At 52.9% G+C, this 19,036-nt stretch overlaps 1 protein-coding gene across 2 annotated transcripts in view; it reads right to left on the reverse strand.

Annotated features, from left to right (window-relative positions):
- The window catches only part of EPHB2 (EPH receptor B2), a 128,855-nt gene that overhangs the window by 42,711 nt on the left and 67,108 nt on the right, over positions 1-19,036 (reverse strand). For both annotated transcript variants that reach the window (XM_063417064.1, XM_063417063.1), the window contains exons 4-5: positions 5,874-6,029; positions 3,105-3,440 (exon numbers count right to left, since the gene is read on the reverse strand). In XM_063417064.1, the coding sequence (XP_063273134.1) occupies positions 3,105-3,440; positions 5,874-6,029 (492 nt within the window). The remainder of the gene's footprint in view (positions 1-3,104; positions 3,441-5,873; positions 6,030-19,036) is intronic.

The raw sequence follows: 19,036 nt of genomic DNA on the forward strand, positions 1-19,036 counted from the left end.
CTTCCTTCACCACACACTCCTTGTATTCCCTCTGTAAGGGCCATTTATAGCTCTTGGCTCTGTTTGCAGCCAAGAGCCTCTGACATCAGCACTAATCCTCCCTCCTTATCCCCCATGACAAGAGTTGCTCACAAAAGGGACACATTCCCAAGAGCCTGGATGCTTTCCCCTACCACTGGGAGGTCTCGAATTTGTCTCTGGATACTCCAGAGCCCAAGGCTCCTTCCTGCCTGCTCAGGTCACAGAAGCCAGTTACCAGGAAGGGCCCTTCCCATTGCTATTAACTCATCCCTGCCCACAGAGCCTTCTCCCTCCTTCTGCTTCCCCAGGTCACTCAGCCTGTCCAGGGTGTGGATGGAGCCTGCAAATCCTCACAGCCCCAAGACTCTCCCCTCTCCCCACCCCTCCCCAAAGAAAGGCCAGAAATTAGCAGTCAGCAGCTGCCAGCAAGAGCTGGTGCCTGGCATGGCTCTCAATTAGTCAAGTGTCATTATCCAGAGCCCTGGGCCAGGCTCAGCTCCTTGACCCCTTGGGATGCTGGCATGGCTCTCAGCCACCCTCTTGGCACAGACCGTTTGTTAAGGAATGGCTGGGAAAAGGCTTTTGGTGGCACCCAGGCTCTGTCACCATCCCTTCAGACAGGGCTGTGGCACTGGAGAGCCCTGGATTTCACTCCTGAAGGGAAGCTGAGCTTTGGGGGAGGAGGTGCTGCTCAGCTGCAGGGGGTGGAGTGCAGGTGAGATGGAGATGCACAGTGTGGAGCTGGAGCCTGGGGAGAGCCTGCTGAGGAGAGCAGGGAGAAAACCCAGCCTGGGCTCAGAGGTGACAGAAGGTACTGCCCAGGAAGGCAGGTGGATCCTGTTTATGGGGATCCAGTTTGCTGGAAGGGGTCACGGCCATGGGATGATGGTCACCAAACCATCACCCACCCTGTGCCACCCACCTGGCCTCACTCAGCACCCTCCTTCCCTCTGGCTGCTCTAGAGGGGTTTTCTTATTCTTACAGGAGATTTTTCCTGTGATCATAGAATGCTTTGGACTGCAAGGGATATAAATGCTCATCACCCCCTGCCATGGGCTGGGACACCTTCCACTATCCCAGGCTGCTCCAAGCCCTGTCCAACCTGGTTTGGGGCAATTCCAGGGATGGGACAGCCACAGCTTCTCTGCACAACCTGTGCCGGGGCCTCCCCACTCTCCCAGGGAAGAATTCCTTCCCAATATTCCATCTAACCCTGCCCTCTGGCAGTGGGGAGCCATCCCCTCTTGTCCTGGCACTCCATGCCCTTATAAAATGTGGGTGCTGGTGACTGGTGACACCTAAAGGTTTTGGATGCTGCTGGTGATGGGACACCTCTCCTCAGTCCTGCAGCACAGAGGGTCCCCAGCAGCCTCCCTGTGCCCCTGGGGGAACCAGGGGGATTCTCCTTGCTTCCTGCAGGGGTGGTGGTCACTTTGCTTTGTCCAGCTGTGGCAGGAGCACAACCCCATTACACACTCAGCTCCAGCTGGCTCCTCCAGCCAGAGCCAAGGCAGAGGGAGGCTCATCCTCCCTCTGCTCCCTCTCCTCTCCCCCAGCAGCCTCCATTCTCCTGTCCCAGCTCTGCCTTTGTGTCTGCAGCTCCTATTACCAACTGCTAATGATCTACATCAAGGCTGCCAGGCGGTGGGGAGTGTAAGCAGAAGAATTCAGAGCCTCTAATTACAGAGGAATTAGCAAGCAGACAGTTAGTGTTTAGTGCTAATGAATAGATACATTAAGAGAGACATCACACAGGCTGAGAAGTGTGAGCCCTGATAATAAAGGAGTGTCAAACCAGGAAAACACAAGGAGGAGGATCCAGGGGACTGAAAAGGATTCGCCTCGACTCAGCTTGTTGGTTTTGCTCAGGTGGGAGCAGGCACGGGTGATACATGAAGGTTCAAGCACAGCAGAGAAACGCAAATACGGAATATGAGCATTAATAATTGTACAGGACCACGGTGGAGGGGTGCAGAGACCCTTCCCAGCTCCAGGTAGCACCACAGCCACCCCATCTCCATCAGCTAAAGGAAGCTGCTCACCCAGACCCGTTCCCCTCTCCTCCCTGGGGGCAGACCTGTCCCTGCTTGGAGCCAAACCAGGGCTCAGCCTGTGCCAGACCTGCCCTCAGGGCTTCAAAAACACCCTGACCTGGCTCCTGAGCTCACTCCAGATCAGAGGGCACCATAATGGCTCACCCAGACATGTTTGCAGGCTCTCTCTGTCCTCACACTCTGGAAGTGATGCCCAAGCGATGCCCACTGCCCGACTGCTGTTTTACCCCACCCACTGCTCCCAGCAGCCGGGGAACAGCCTGGCCAGCAGGGTGTCAGGTCATATTCCTGACTCTGTCAGGATCTTCCAGGACTTTTGTTTACTTGCTTGCTTGGTTTTTTTTTTTGTATTACTGCATTTGCATTTTTAATATTCCTAGTAAACGACTGTTACTCCTATTCCCGTATTTTTGCCTGAAAGCTCCTAATTGAAAAATTATAATAATTTGGAGGGAGGGGGTTTTACATTCTCCATTCCAAGGGAAACTCCAGTTTTCCCTGACAGATCCCTGTCTTTCCAAACCAAGACACCTCTGCACGTGGAGAACTCGTCTGCTCCAGACCATGGCGTGTCCCCAGCAGAGGCTGTTGGGAAGCAGGAGCAGGGTGGGAGCCAGACCCCCACGCCTCCAACCTGCCCCCCAGATTTTCCACCACAGGATACTTCCCCCAAAAGTGCCAATTAACTGCAATGACGACTGTCCTTAGGAACAACCTGACTTCAAAATTTCAAACAGAAAGCCTAGAAATATAGTCCCTGAAAGAGTGATGTCTGCTGCATACTTCTGGTTTTTTGCTTGCTTGTTTTTTTTGTATTACTCCATTTGCACTTTTAATATTCCTAGTGAACAACTGTTATTCCTACTCCCGTATTTTTTGCCTGAAAGCTCCTAATCACAAAACTATAATAATTTGGAGGAAGAGGGTTTTACACTCTCCATTCCAAGGGAATCTCCATTTTTCCCTGACAGACACCTGTCCTTCCAAACCAAGACAACACCCAAAACAGAGCCCGGCCTGGGCCTTACCAGCCTGGTTGGTGGTGATGTTGACGGAGGCGAACTGCGGTGAGAAGGGGCTCTGGTCGGTGACGCCGTTGACGGCCTGGATCTCGAAGGTGTACTGGGTGTGTGCCAGCAGGTCACTGATGTAGATGCGGGGCTCGGTGAGGCCCAGCTGGCGCGGGGCGAACTGCACGTTGTCCCCGCAGCGCGTGCAGGCGCCGCGGCCCGCCCCGCAGCTCTTGCAGATGATGTTGTACACCAGGTCCTCGCGGCCCCCCGAGTCCCGCGGGGGGCTCCATTCCAGCATCAGCGACGTCTCGTTCACGCTGGAGATCACAGCCTGCGGGGCGGACGGGATGGCTGCGGAGGGAACGGACAGGGAGAGTGTGGGACAGCGGCACCTCCTCTCCATCCCCATCCCCATCCCCATCCCCATCCCCATCCCCGTCCCCATCCCCGTCCCCATCCCCATCCCCATCCCCATCCCTATCCCCATCCCCATCCCATCCCCATCCCCATCTGTCACCATGAGATCTTCCTAGTTTGCTGAGCGTTCAGATTAAAGTAGAAGGTTTGCACCTTCTCATGCTCCTTTCATGTAAATACCAGTTGTGTTCTATAAACATAGCCATTGTTTTCACATTCCTTGCTGGGACAAACAAGACTGTGTGACAGTCCCCTTGACCAATGTGGTGAGAGGTGGGAATGCCCACTCTCCAATCCATGGTCACCTTGCTAGAAGTATAAAATAGCAAGTAATAAACAAAGCAGGGGGATTTCTCCCTGCTGCTGTCTGATCTCCCCAAACTCCGGGCTCTGTGTGTCTTTCTGGCGAGGCTCACAGTGACACCCATCCCATCCCATCCCATCCCCATCCCCATCCCCATCCCCATCCCCATCCCCATCCCCATCCCCATCCCCATCCCCATCCCCATCCCCATCCCCATCCCCATCCCCATCCCCATCCCCATCCCCATCCCATCCCTGTCCCCGTCCCCATCCCCATCCCCGGGCCAGGACTCTGCATGAGCTGAGCATTCCTCACGTGAGGGATTGTCACCATGAGATTCTCCTGGTTTTCTGAGGGTTCATATTAAAGTAGAAGGTTTTCACCTTCTCACGCTCTCTGATATAATCAAGGAGATCACGTTTATGAATATTACCATTGTTTTCACATTCTTTTTCAAGGAGAGGAGAGGTTGTGTGACAGTCCCTTTGACCAGTGTGGTTGAGAGGTGGGAATGCCACCCTCCAATCCATGGTCACCTTTCAAAAAGTATATAATAGGAAGTAATAAACAAAGGGCAGAGATTTTTCTCTGCTGCTGCTGCTCTCCCAAATTCCAAGTCCGTGTGTTGTTTGAGCGTGGCAAACAGCAACGTGGGATGTGGGCAGCAAGCTGGACATCCAAAGGCAAGAGAGGGAATGAAACCAGTCCTCTTAGCCCATGTTGGAATTCTGGAAACTGAGAATTTCAGGGTTTCTAAAAGGCACTGACCCTCAAGCAAGCACTGCATTTTGACCTGAGGCCATGGAACAGGCTGCCGAAATTGAGTGGTGGCACTGGGGTTGTGGGTGTGTAGTTTGAATGGTATTGTGTCATCTCACACAGTGAAAAATTCAGATTTCAAGGTTTTAGTAGTGTGTATGGGGCAATATGGAGGATTTAAGGTGCTACGTCCTTCTTCTTCACCTTCTTCTTCTTGATTTCAGGTGGGTTTTTTTAATGCTGAGAAAAGTGAAAGGTGAAAGGTTTTTCCTAATGGTGAAAAAGGTCTACATTATGGACTTTGGGTGGTCGATTATTGGGTCAGAAGTATAAATAATATAGGTGTCATCTCGTTATTGGGTGAGTAGCATTTAAATAACCTTGGAAAGGGTTAGAGGCACCTCCATTTTCTACCTTGCTAGTTAGAGCTCAGGACTCATGAGACTGTAATATAGATAAAAATTAACAAACACTGAGTCTGAACAACCCCAGGCTAATTTGATTGTGCGACAGCCCCAGCAAAATTTACCGGTTGGTTTGTGTAGCGTTCCCCAAAACCCCACTGGGACAGACACCTTTGTCAAGTGTAATAAATGTAGTGGGTTAATTCGTGTTTTTAGGGATTATAACATGTTGAACTCATGGTTTGGTAAAATGTAAAATACATTGTAACCTAAATTCCAGCCAGCCATGGAATTAAGGAATTCCTAGGCTGGCACCACCCAGTAACCACCATTCAGGAGGACACAGTAAGATGTCAGAAAGAAAGACACATTAAGATAAGAAATCAGTTCTCCTCCCATGGGCAGCAGAGCCCCCACAGATCTTCAGAGAAGAACGCCCCTCCATTCACAAACCTTGGTTTCCATTCACCCATGGGAAGCCTGAAATTGGCCCCTCTCCCTACCAGAGGAGAACCTTTTCAGCAGACCAACGACGACGATGAATTCGAATAACCAGTCCCGGGAACAAAGAGACTGTGGGGAAATCTTGTGCCGGGGCAAAATAAAGTGTATAAAACCTGAGCCCCAAACGAGGCAAATTTGTGAACTTTTGGGGGGCTGCAGTGCTCTAGAGGCTGCGTCCCAGTTCACCCTTTAAGGATCTCCTAGGTCATCGTCACCGTAACTCCACTGGGCGTTTTTACCGAAATTCTGTAATTTGATTTTTCAATAAACCAAATCATACTTTCAATTGGAATATTGGATTGGCATTTACAACATCAAGCATCCCGGGGTGCTTTGGCTGAGGATCACCTCCTCTCCCCACCACGAGGCCCCTCCCGGCTGCCCAGCCCCACGTACTGGTGCACGGCATGTCCACGGGGTCGGCGTCTGCCCGGTAGTAGCCGTTCCGGCACACGCAGTTGGTGGCCCCTTCCGAGGTTGTCCGGCTGTTGATGGGGCAGTGGACACACCCTTCGTCCCCCTGGCTGGCCTTGAATGTCCCCGAGGGGCAGCCTGGAAGAGAAGGAGAGCAGGGGTGAGCGGTGAGAAGGGGGCTGGGGGAGATGCCTGGAGCCCAGCAGTGCTGCCGGAACGATCCTTGGGGCTCTGCAGAGTCCAAAGGAAATCCTGACAACTGGAGGTGGGCACAGGAGAGAAGGAGCAGCTGGCTGGAAGGGCCTGAGGAGGCACCTGCAGAGATGGGTCCCCATGCAGACATCTCTGTCCCCATTCCCCAACCATGAGAACAGGGATTGTAGGAGAGCAGAGGGGATTTTTAGCCACTGCCACATAAGAAGTGAGTGGCTGTACCAAGTCAGACCACAGACAGCAGAATCTTCCCCCAAGAGCGACTGTCAGGGGGGTTTAGGTTGGATATCAGGGAAAAGTTCTTCCCCCAGAGGGTGCTGGGCACTGCCCAGGCTCCCCAGGGAATGGGCACGGCCCTGAGCCTGCCAGAGCATTTGGACAACACTCCCAGGGATGCCCAGGGTGGGATTGTTGGGGTATCTGGGCAGGGCCAAGGGTCAGATTTTATCCCTGTGGGTCTCTTCCAAGTCAGGATATTCCATGATTCCATGACTACCCAAGGAGCAGGGCATGAACCAGGCATGTGCTGCCCACAACACTTCACCACTCCTTCCTAGGACACAGCTCCTTGCATCAATACCCCACGTGGGTGTTTCTCTCACTGTGTCACCCACTCATTCTTTTATTCCCTGCAAATGTCCTGCACCTGTTTTACCCATAAAGAGCCCTGGGCTGTAACCACAGGCTGCAGGAAGAAACTGCTGCTCTCTGCTTCAGAGCCTGGCTGCCATTCCTGATGCCATCCCACATTCCCACTGCTGATGGACACTCCATCACCATCCGCCTTGTCCACGACCTCTGGAGTTGTCCAAATCTCTGTCATGCTCCACACTGCATGACAACATTCACTGTTTTATTAACTTTTTTCAGCAATGCCCACATTATTTTTTAACCACCACTGGCCTGACTGTGAAAGCCCCAAGATTTGAGTTGTGAGAGACACTGGGCCAACTCCCAGCTGATCTCTGTGCAGGTGTGTGTGAATTGCTCTACTGAAGATGCCCCTGCCCATGGCAGATTGTCTTTAAGACACCTCCAAACCCAAACCATTCTTTGATTCCACCATTCCATGAACCTGGGGTTGTTTTCTCCCATTTGTATCACCTCAGGTCTTTCTGAACTCCAATTGCCTTCTCATTCCCTGGCCATGCTGTCTCATAGGGTCCTTTTGCACCTCCCCACAGAGTTTTGTCTCCATGACTTTGTACATGTGGCACTTGGGGACACAGCAGTGATGGGCTGATGATCCTAGGGGGCATTTCCAACCTTAATGATTTTATGGCTCAATATTACAAATAAATTGTTGGTTCTGCTGAGCAGCAACAGCGGGCTGGGCTCTGCCTGCAGGGCTCTGAGCCCCTCACAGGTGAGGAAGATGCTCCATGAGCAGCAGCCACTCAATCCCACGTGTGCCCAGCCCCACAGGGTGGGCTGGGGGGCACAGGGGTGCCTACAGCACATGCTGGTGAAGGCTGGATCCAGCACTGACAGCTCCAGAACTCATGGATAAAAGCTCTCAACACCAAAAAGTCCCCTCCAAGCCCAGGGATCATCAGTGCCCAAGGAAAAGCTCAGCTCAGACTGTTCCTCTGGGGTTACTCCTGTTGAGATTTTCTGTTGCTGTTGGTTCTTACACAGCCTGAAGAGCCTGGGGGGAGGCAGGTGGTTCCTGTGCTGGAACAAGTTTAACAAACCTCTCCTTCTGTTGCCTGCCAAGGCTCCCAGGAATGAGGCAGGTCAGAGAACAGCCTGGGAAAAACATTCACTGGGGTTGCTGTGAGCAAGACTCATTGCTAAGAAGTAGCTATTTCTTATTTGAGAGAAAAGGAAAGAAAGAAGGTGGTTTCTGGTTGGGTTTTTTTTCAGTTTTCATCTCCTTTCCTCCAGAATTATCCTGAGTTTCCAATGAGAAAAGCTCTACAGAAAAATTCCGTCAGCCTTCCTGATTGCACTGTTCCTCCTTTCTCTCATGGTCAAAGGACCTGTTGAAAAACAGGATTCTCCTCATGGTCCTGGATCTTTCCATCGATCCCTCACCCGCTCAATTCCATTCCCGACCCACTTCCCTCAGGACCAGCCCATCTCAGAGGGTGTTAAGCTGTTGGGAGAGGTGATGGCTGGGCAGTTCTGCATTCCCCAGAAGTGATGGGGACATGATAACAGCCTTCCTGCACTAATACCAATATTTGAGACACACAAAAGACCAACACATAAAATTGCTCTCATCTGACAGCCCGGGTGAAATGCAGGGTCATTCCAGTAAGGATGGTTTCAGACAGGAGCCTCTTTCACCTTCCTGAGGTTTATTTTAAGAATAGCTACTTTCCTATATTGCTTCTTCTGCAATATCAAGACAGAGACAGCTGAAATGTGCCCAGGCTGTGGAATGTAGTGAGTACTCCAAGGGATAAAAACATTCCCCACATTGGCCCTGGCACAGGTCAATAGCTGGATGAAAAGGGATGAAAACTCAGCCTCAGTGGTTGCTCCTCAAAAATGCCAAGCTGGGACACTGAAACTCTTTGCATGAGCCACCAAAACACAGCCAGGAGTTTTGACAAGTCCCTTCTTCCCCACTAGATCCTGCATGGGGTAAAATAATCCCGGAAAAATCAGAACTTCTCTGAAGTTAAAGGTTCTGAAATCACATGGAAAGACAGGAAAATCACTGAAATTTGATGCAAGGCCGCCTCTGCTGCTGGCACCAAGTTTCCAGCCCTGCTGTCCTGGGGCAGCTCAGCAGGGAAAGGCAGCCCATGGCTCAGGGAAAGCCTTTGGCCCAATGTGCAGGAGGGGCCACACAGGGGTTCCCTGTTCCTTCGTGTCTCACTGTCTCTCTCTAACCAAATGTTTAATTAATCCAGTGCGTGCTGGGCAGGCTCCAACCATGCTCCCCTGCATCCCAAACTGTTCTGGCCTTCAGAGCCCACCCCAGGCCCCTCCTGGAAACAGCTCTGAGCAAACAGCCCCCTCCTGCAATAAAAGTGCCTGAAATGGCACCTTCAGCCCGTGCAGAGGGTTCTGAGGAAGGAAGGATTCTCCTCGCCCCCTCTGCCTGGCCCTGTTTCTCCTGGCAGCAAGGATCCCTGAACTCCACCGAGGCATTTTTAAAGGCTGATGGAAAGCAGGCAGCCCTGGCTGTCAGGATCTGCCAGGAGCCTTAAATCCCCAGCCTTATCTCCCCACCGGCTCCTTTCTCCCTGCGGGGCCGGGGCTGGGGGCTGGCTCTGCAGCTTCCCTGCTGCTGGGCCCGTCCTCTTGGCCACATCCTGCCTCTTGCCCTCCTCTGTGGGTTTGGGGTCCCTCTCCACGCTCTTGGGATTGATGCTCTTGGGGTCCCTGCCCCCACTGGCACCCTCATCACCCCAGAAACGTTGAGTGCTTTGGCCCCACACCACAGTGCTGCTCCCACTCTGACCCCACGTAAAATGAGTCCTACAGATAAGCTCTTATGGAGAATAAGGAAAACTGTCCTGGGCCAAGCCAGGAGGAGCACGGCCAGGACACTGAGGGAGGTGTTTCCCTCTCCCTTGTCAGGCACTGGGGATGCTGCCATGGCTAGGCTGGGGTTGCCCAATTCAAGGGTGACATGGAGAAGCAGGGGAGTCCAGTGGAGTGTCACCAGATGGTCATCCCTGGGGCACAGGGCATGGGAGAGGTGGGAAGAGCTGTGTGGGGTAACTGGGGTTACTGGGGGGATCTAACTGCACCTGCTGGAGATAGGCTCAAGCACCTCTCAGGGTGCCAGACCTGGCAAGACAGGACAAGGACCACAAGTTCAGACAGGATATTATGAAAAGCTACTTCTCCAAAAGATGGTGCTGACCTGGGAGAGGGGTGGTGGAGTTCCATCCTTGGGGTAGATCCAGCAGAATTCCCATGGCTGCCTTGAGCTCATGCTGGTGGCAGCCACAGTGCAAATGGGCATGAGAGCCCAGACCCTCCCTGACCAGCATTTCTGGCTCTCTGCTGCTCGTGGTGTGTGGGGTATTTCAGGGGATTGTGGAATGGCAGGATGGTTTGTGTTCAAAGGGACCTTAAAGCTCATCTCAGGTTCAACCACCTTCCACTATCCCAGGCTGCTCCAAGTCCCGTCCAACCTGGTTTTGGGCAATTCCAGGGATCCAGGGGCAGCCACAGCTTCTCTGGGCACCCCGTGCCAGGGCCTCCCTTCCCAATATCCCATCTTAATTTACTCTCTTCCAGTTTAAAGCCACCTATGATGTTCTGTGCAGAACTATTATGTGTAACCAGCTCTGAATTTCCCCCTTTTTCCTTTCATCTACCATACCCTGCCTGGAAGATGAGGTGGGTGCTGCAATGATGTCACTTTTGCCATCTTCTGCTCCATTTTGCCCCTTGCACCTTGACCCTTGTTTTTAAATTCTGCATCCAAACAGGTCTCACTTTGTCTCACTTGTAAATTTGTCTCTCCTGTGCTTGTTCCTGTCCCTCTAACAATGGGGTTTGTCCTCTGAGTGAAAGGGTGGCCTTTGGGTCCACTTCTGATTGTCCTCTGGTGTCCCCAACCTGGAGAGTGCTGCAGGGAAGGGCCCTGAGGAGGCAGGTGGTGACACCCAAGCCCCTTGGATACTGGAGCTGGCTGCCAGCTTGGAAAGAGCAAGGAGCTGAGACCTGTAGGTGCCAGCTCTCTGCACTCTCCCTTCCCAGGGCTGCATGGGTCCTCTGGTTTCCTTAGGGATAAATTTAATTAGCAGCCTGTGCTGTTACCTCATCCTCAGATAAGCAATTAATGCCACTGCCAGGTGCTGTCACTGCCAACAGCTCTGACAGCATTTGGAGAGCAGGGGAGGGAAATACAGGAGGGAAAACAGGGTTAAATGAGATTAACTGGAGGGGAACCTCCATGATGTGGATTACAGAATTGTCAATAAAGGGAATGGTCCCATTGCAGATGTTCCTGTTTAACCTCATCATTCTCCACGGGACAGAAATAGAAGTAAGACAGCACAGGCTGCAAAAGCATCGTCCTGGCTTACAGACACATCCCCACTGACTGGGCCAACACCCTGCACCTCACCAGCAGCTCCAGAGATCACCTGGGTCCCATCACTGCTGCTCTGGCCCCACAGCTGGAGGTGCCAGTGCCCCAAACCCCACATTCCCTGCAATGTGGGGTTTGGAGGACACCTCACCTGCCCCCAGCTCCATCCCAGGCTCCCTCAGACACAGCTCCCTCAAAAGTGCCCTGCCAAGGACTTCCTTGTGCACCCTGCCTGTGGCGGTTTAGGAGCTCACAGCTCGTTCTCAGCATCATCCCCTGCACCCCTTGGGAAGAGGGGCAGTGCTGGGACAGCGTGGAGCTGTGACAGGACCTTAGTGCTGGGGTGTCACAGGGGTTTGGAGAGGACAGGGCAGGGTGGAGTGATGCCCTGCTCTGGGAGCTCCCCAAAACAGATCACTTTGGAAGGTCTTGCAAGGGGCAAATACACCCTGACCTCTGGCCAGGCTGTCCTCAGCCCAAAGCTCCACAGACCCAGGCCAAGGATCAAGGATAGAGGATCAAGGATCAAGGATCCAGCCTTTGGACACCATGAGACAAACCAACAGTGCTCATCACACACCAGATGCAGGCAGGTACAGCTCCCTGCTCTCCTGAGAGCATCCCCAGCCTCGGGCAGGACCAGCCTCATCCCAGCCCAGGCAGCTCTCCCCCAGTGCTGTGCTCCAGCAGCAGAGCTGAGCTCTCACCTGGGAAATGCTTTGTACTGGGGGCTTCCCAGCAAACTCCCCCCTGCAGGTTCACAAGGTCACCTCCCTTCCAGCACTGCTCCCAAGTTCAAGCATCTGGTGAGGCCAGCACACCTGTGGGCAACACACCTGCAAGCTCCCCTGTGCTGCTGGGGGAGGGCACATCCATCAGTGCTGAGGGGATTCTCTGTCAGAGAGAAATGCCTGGAATTTCTTACCTGCCCAGTCAGCCTGGCTCAGCCTCCCCAGGGATTCTTAATGAGAAATGGAAAGTTTTCTGTCCCTGCTTGAGCATGAGGGACTGAGAGGACCATAATGCAGCATTTATCCTGTCAGGGCCATCCATACACAAGGGGAGAGGACTTCCCTGTGCCTGTCTGAGGTCAGTCTGCTCTCCCAGGAAACCAGCAAAAGAACAAGAGGAAATAGCTGCAAATTGTACCAGGGGAGGTTTAGATTGAATATCAAGGAAAATGTTGTCGTGGAAAGGATGGTCAGGTATTGGCACAGGCTGCCCAGTGCAGTGGTGGAGTCACCACCCTTGGAAGTGCTCAAAAAGCATTGAGTGTGGCAGCTGGGGACATGGGTTAGTGGCAGCCCTGGCAGTGCTAGTTTAACAGGATTCCATCTTAGAGAGCTTTTCCAACCTGAATGATTCCGTGATTCTGCGGTTTTATCCCAAGGAGACACAGATCTGAGTGTCCATCATGCTGCTGTGGAGCAGGGGTGGCTGCAGCCCACAGGCTCAGCTCACTGCACCTTCCAGAAGCCTCCGTGGGAAGCTGAGCTCTGAAACAGCTCCTGAAGCTCAGGGGTGAGTTCAGAGCTCAGGACACAGTGCTGGGGGCAGCAGGTCCCTTCAAACTCCTGGCTCCTGCAGACACCTGAAGAGCAGCCCAGGATGAAGCTGCTCCAAGGCCAGGCTCAGTGGCTCAGGGCTCTCCTGAAGCAGGACATTCCCCACCCCAGGAATGCCAGGGGATGCTGGCCCGGGAGCAAACCCAGTGCCAGGCACAGGGGCAGCAGGGCACTGCCAGGGCCTGCACAGTGCCCACCTCCAAACCCTGTCTGGGCAGCCTGACACACACAGAGGGACGCAGAGCTCCAGGGGTGGACAGCAGCACTGCCTGGGAGCCCTGGGGTGGCCTGCACGGAGCAGGGGAGTCCTGGGGCACTGCTTCCACCTCTGGAGTCCCAGCACAGGAGGATGTACAGCTGCTGGAGGGAGCCCAGAGAAACCACAGAGATGTTCCATGGGCTGGAGCCCCTCTGGAGCCAGGCTGGGAGAGCTGGAGGGTTCACCTGGAGAAGGCTCCAGGGAGAGCTCAGAGCCCCTTCCAGGGCCTAAAGGGGCTCCAGGAGAGCTGGAGAGGGACTGGGGACAAGGGATGGAGGGACAGGACACAGGGAATGGCTTCCCACTGCCAGAGGGCAGGGTTAGATGGGATATTGGAAATGGATTCTTGGCTGGGAGGGTGGGGAGGCCCTGGCACAGGGTGCCCAGAGAAGCTGTGGCTGCCCCTGGATCCCTGGTAGTCCAAGGCCAGGTTGGACAGGGCTTGGAGCAGCCTGGGACAGTAGGAGCTGTCCCTGCACATGGCAGGGGGGCACTGGATGGGCTTTAAGGTCCCTTCCAACCCAAACCATTCTGGGAGTCTTCAATTTTATGTTCTTATTTCAAACCTGCTGCTCAGGCCAGCAGCACATCCGTTTTCTCTTGATGTAAACACTGAAGCACTGCAGACTCCACAGTGACTGTTCTGAGCCAGCTTTCTCCAAGAGATCTCCTAAAAGAATTTAGGACCTTCACATTTTGTTACTTTGTTTGGTCTTGTTTAATTGTTTCCCAGAGCTTCTGCCTGGGAGAGCTCTGCCTGGGGAGGGAGGCGATGTTAACCATTACAGGAACACTTCCCAAGGATTTAAGGCAGGGAAAGGAACAAACTAAGCAGAGAAGTGGTGACATCAAAGTGGCACTGATGGAAAACCCCTAATCCCATAAACCCTTCCTGCTTTAATTGGTGTTAAAACAAAGATAATCTTATCTCAGCCCTATAAAAGAAGGGATAGGATGTTCTTTCTAAAAGTCTCTCTAAAAGCCCTCGTAAACTTGACAAACATTCCAAGCTTCCAGCCCGAGGAGAACAGCTTTAATCCTAAAGGAAACAGGAGAGCAAAGAGGGAGCTTTTCCTAGACAAGACCCCTTCAAATGCCCCCAGTCCTGTTGGTCCTTGGCCAATCTGGAGTCACACCCCTGGCACTGTGGGGACGCTGGGGACAGGCACAGGCCCCCAGGACCAGACACAGCCTGGGGGCACTGGAGCAGGCATGGACCAGGCAGTGTCTGCACATTCCCAGGGGTGAGCTGAGCCAGGGACAGATTTGTGCCTCCCCCTCCAGGTCCTCCAAGTGCATCTGGGGCTGATCAATGTTTTAACCTGTCCCGTCTCCACTCCCTTGTCTCAGGTGTTGGAGGAGCAGTTCCAGAGCCTGAGATGGGGTCTCTGAAGGAGCCCCCACCTGACCCAGCAGCCCCAATCCAGAGTGCAGCCAGTGGCACTGATCCCAAATTGCTCTGCCTTGATTTTCCCCAGCACCAGGAGCCCTCCCACCCCACACTCCCTTCCCCATCTCCAGCATTCCCCCTGCAGTCCTCTTCTAGGTGCCATTCCCAGGGAACAAACAGCTTTTCCAGGGGGCCAGGGACCCTTGGAATGGGAGTGGGCATGTTTAATCATCACATTTTAATGCTGCTTAGCACCCAGTTGGGACAAGCCCAAAGTGCCAGTTGGTTTGGAGCCAGCAGCCACTTTCCAGATGACAACACTGCTCTGTGTCAGCCCTCGGTGCTGAGCAGAACTGGCAGGAGGGTGATTAAAAATGGGCCATTGTGGAGCTGCACAGAACCTTTCCTTCCTGGCCTGCAGTGAGGAGAGGAGCTGTGGGGAGGCAGCACGCCCTGGGGAAGGGCACACGCTGTCCATGCTTCCCAAAATGCCCTGAAGGAGGCCTCTGAAAGCCAAAACCCAGGGAGATCCAACCTGCCTCCAAAAAAAAGCTCCCAAGTGCACTGGGAATGAAAAGCTGCTCCAGCCTGGGCTCCCCAGGACAAGGAAGGACTCCAGGGAAGGAACACCAGGATGCTGGAGCACATGGTGGGCAAGGAGAGGCTGAGGGGGCAGGTGCCTGCAGGGAGTAAGGAAGGTGGACCCAGACCTCAGGAGGAGCAGAAGACTCCAGCTGGCACCTGGGAAATTCCAGCTTGACACAAGAACGTTTTTCACCATGAGGGAGGTCAAGTACTGGCAGGAGGGACCAGAAGCACAGGGATGCACATCCTCAGGGACAGCCACAGCTGCTCCCTGGGAACTGAGCTGCTTCTCTGTCACTCCAGCTGCCTACAACCAACTGAGCTCCCACTTCTCAAGGTCCAGTCGTGGATTATCCCTTTTTCTGACCCAGAGATGGGGCACCTGAGAAGGGTTTTAAAAACTTTTATTCCATTTTCAGTCTCATGTAAAGGGTGAGACAGTACAGATGTTACAATTCATGCCATCACAATCAGAAGCTAACTATTTCTTAATTACAATAAATGATAAGTGTTTCTTGGCCTATCAGCTTTTGCCACACAATGCTGTTAATGCCTTAAAGCCAATCATTTAAAATTACCCCTCGTGGGTCCTACTGCAATGCATCTTCCACAGTTCTATTCCTCCAAAGTATCTAGCCTTATTTACAAAGCCATCCTTTGAAACTTGTTTCGAATTCCATTTCTCTCTCCACATTGTCTGCCCTATTCTATAACATTTCTAAGTCAGCATTTCTTATCTCAAAGGTTACATACACATACACACTATGTGAGCCTTCTATCAAACCTTAAGAATTCTCTACAAATCCATTTCCCAGAGTCCAGGAACCATCTGTAGGAGCAGGCTGGGCATAAATCCACTTTTCCCTTTGCTGAAGCAAGGTGCCTTCCCCAGAGCAGTGCCCCTTGGTGCTGTCACCGCCGCGGCTCAGCGGCTGCAGTGCCAGCCTGTGACTCCAGCTCTGCTCCAAACTCCATCTGTCCCTGCCACCTCGGATTCCCTCACGTCCCAACAGCCACACTCCTGGTGCTCGGATGTTTCCAGGGCTTCCCCAGCAGCCTGAGCTGCAGCAGCCCCACCCGGCAGCGAGCTGGAGTTGGAGCTCTGTGTTTGTTCTTGTGAAGTGCAAGGACAACCCAAAATCGCTGTCTGCAGGCACCTGACCCAGCCAAAAACACTGGGGCTGCACTGAAACAGCCCCTCATGGTGGGATCATCAAGGCTGGAAAAGCCTTCTGAGATCCTCGAGTCCAAATGCCAACCCAGCACTGCTGGGGCCACCACCAAGTGCCACATTCACAGACTCACTGAGCAATTCCAGGGATTGGTGATGCCACCACTGCCCTGGCAGTGCCAATGCCTGATCACTGCTTCTGTGGAGAAATTTTCCTTAACATCCAATCTAAACCTCCCCTGGCACAGCTTGAGGCCATTTCCCCTTGTCCTGTCCCTGTTCCCAGGGAGCAGAGCCCAATCCCCCCTGGCTGTCCCCTCCTGTCAGGAGCTGTGCAGAGCCACAAGGTCCCCCCTGAACCTCCTTTTCTCCAGGCTGAGCCTCCTTTTCTCCATGCTGAGCCCATTTCCATCTCCCTCAGCTGCTCCTTATGTGACTTGTGCTCCAACCCCCTGACCAAGGAAGTCCAAGGAAGGAAGACAAATCATTGTAATCAGCACACGGATTTTTACAGAAAACGGGAAATGCGGTGTGGGGCTGTACAATGAAGCCTGAGAAAACCACTGTCACCTGCAATTCTTCTCAAAGAGCAGCTTGAACCGTGCTGCACGTGAGAACCACCTTGTCAAGATCACCCTGTGCCAGGGACGTGCATGGAAGGAAAGCTAAAGTAGGGATTTTAGACATTATTTCCTAGGAAATCTTTTCGAAAGCCTCCCTGTGTTGCAGGAGTGTAATGACTGCCACAATTCATGGCTGAACAAACACCCAGGAGCAATTCCCACTGTCTGCATTCCCTGTGCACTCCATGTGTCATTGGGCTGTAGTGCTCGTGCAGCACTGAGGGCTGTGAGGGATCAACATCAGAGGGAGGAGGCTGAGCCCTCGGTCCCCAGGCCCCCATTCCACTGATAACTTTCTCTAAAAGGATGCTCTGATGAGGGAAAAACAGCAGCAAATAATTATCTCTCTAAATCCATCAGGAGCAGTGCTCAATGGAGGGATCTGAGAGCCGAGCATGCTGGAAAACAGATGGGAAGAGGCAATTTTCAACAGCTCATAATTCCCATTATTTGGGTGGGTTTTGCCTGCATCCATCAAAATGCACCTTCCACATATGAAAACTTTCTTCCACCACATTTCATACTCCCAAACTCCCAGACTTTCCTAATCCCACTGGAAGGCAGTGCAAGGAACTGGAGATGGAAAAGATGTCAAAGAGAAGGTTGGGAGATGCTGGTGCCAGGCGTGTGAAGGTTGAACCCAACCCCTGCCTCTGTGCATTTATAAGTATTTCTAAGTATTTATAATTAACTCTCTGTAAATCAGGGTCTTCCCACCTCCCAGATTTCCAGGGCTCTCCCAGGGCTGGCTGCCAGCCCCAGCATGAGCATGGACAGGTTTCCAGAGATGCCAACAAGGCCATCAGAGACAGAGAGTACAAATGAACCACTGTAAATAATAACCAGAATAGCCTCAAATAAAGTTGCTGCTGCCCCCAGGAAAAAGGCAATTCACATTTTTATGACAAAAATTAATTCTGAGCCAAAAATGACAGTGAAGGAGTAAAAATGCATCTTAAAAAGTCATGAACTGGCAGCAGTAGCTTTAAATTAGTCAGCAGGAAATACAGCAGTTGGTAAAAGCAGTGGGAAGAATAGGGCCCTTAAGATTAACAGGAACAAGATGGAAATCAAGAACATGAGAAAAATGAAGCCACGGTCAAGAGATGGGCCTGTCCCCAAAATATGGGAAAATCATCTACTGTGCCACTGAAGGAAAGGGATATTTGATCACAAAGTGTTTGCATGGAGAGGGATTGTTTCATAACCAACACTTGCCCTAAAATTTTCCATTCCTCCTGAAGCAGGAAGAATATCAGCTATGGGCTCCCAGAGCAGGATTAGATAACTGGGACCCAAGAGCTTTAAGGCTCAGCCAAGGAAACTCCGTGATGCTGCTGGTGTTGATGAAATCCAGCACTGTGGGGCCATTCCAGGGAAGCACACACATGGATCACACCATGCCAGAGGATCTCCAAGGTGCTCAGCTCTCCTGGCCAAGGTGATGAACTGCCAGGGGTGAAAAGTGGAACAAGTGATTTGAAGTCAAGCCCCCTGGTAGATTTTCTTGGTGTTGTTTGGCTCTGCAGGGTAGGCTCAGACACTCAGAGCTTCCTCCCAGCCCCGTTGTGCACAAGGTGGTGCTTGGCACTCTGTGTCACAGGGAAGGCAGGATGGGAAACAGCAAAGGGGCTCAGTGTGAGGGCCCAGCTGGGGCAATGGATCTCAGATGGAGAGCACCCTCCACTCTGCTCTGCTGAGAACCCCACTAAATGCTGCCCCTGGCCCTGGAGTCCTCAGCACAGGAAGGATGTGGAGCTGCTGGAATAAGACCAGAGGAGGCCACAGAGAAGCTCCAAAGGCTGGAGCCCCTCTCCTCTGGAGCCAGGCTGGGAGAGCTGGGGATTTCAGCCTGGAGAAGAGAAGGGACCTTAGAGCCCCTTCCACGGCCTAAAGGGGTTCCTGGAGAGCTGGAGAGGGACTGGGGACAAGGGATGGAGGGACAGGACACAGGGAATGGCTTCCCAGAGGGCAGGGATGGGTGGGATATTGGGAAGGGATTCTTGGCTGGAAGGGTGGGCAGGCCCTGGCACAGGGTGCCCAGAGAAGCTGTGGCTGCCCCTGGATCCCTGGCAGTGTCCAAGGCCAAGTTCAACGGGGCTTGGAGCAGCCTGGGACAGTGGAAGGTGTCCCTGCCCACGGCAGGGGTTGGAAGGAGATGATCTTTAAGACCCTTTTTTACCCAAACCATTTTGGGATCCTTTGCAGGCAGAGAGAGCCCAGCACCTTGGCTCAGGCCTGGATGTGATGTGAGAACTCTCACAGGCAGCGTGGCACAGCCAACGCCTTCCCTCTGCAGCCCTGTGAAAACACAGAGAGATTTGGGCTTCTGAT

Source organism: Prinia subflava, chromosome 21, assembly GCF_021018805.1.
Source record: "Prinia subflava isolate CZ2003 ecotype Zambia chromosome 21, Cam_Psub_1.2, whole genome shotgun sequence".
Taxonomy (NCBI): domain Eukaryota; kingdom Metazoa; phylum Chordata; class Aves; order Passeriformes; family Cisticolidae; genus Prinia; species Prinia subflava.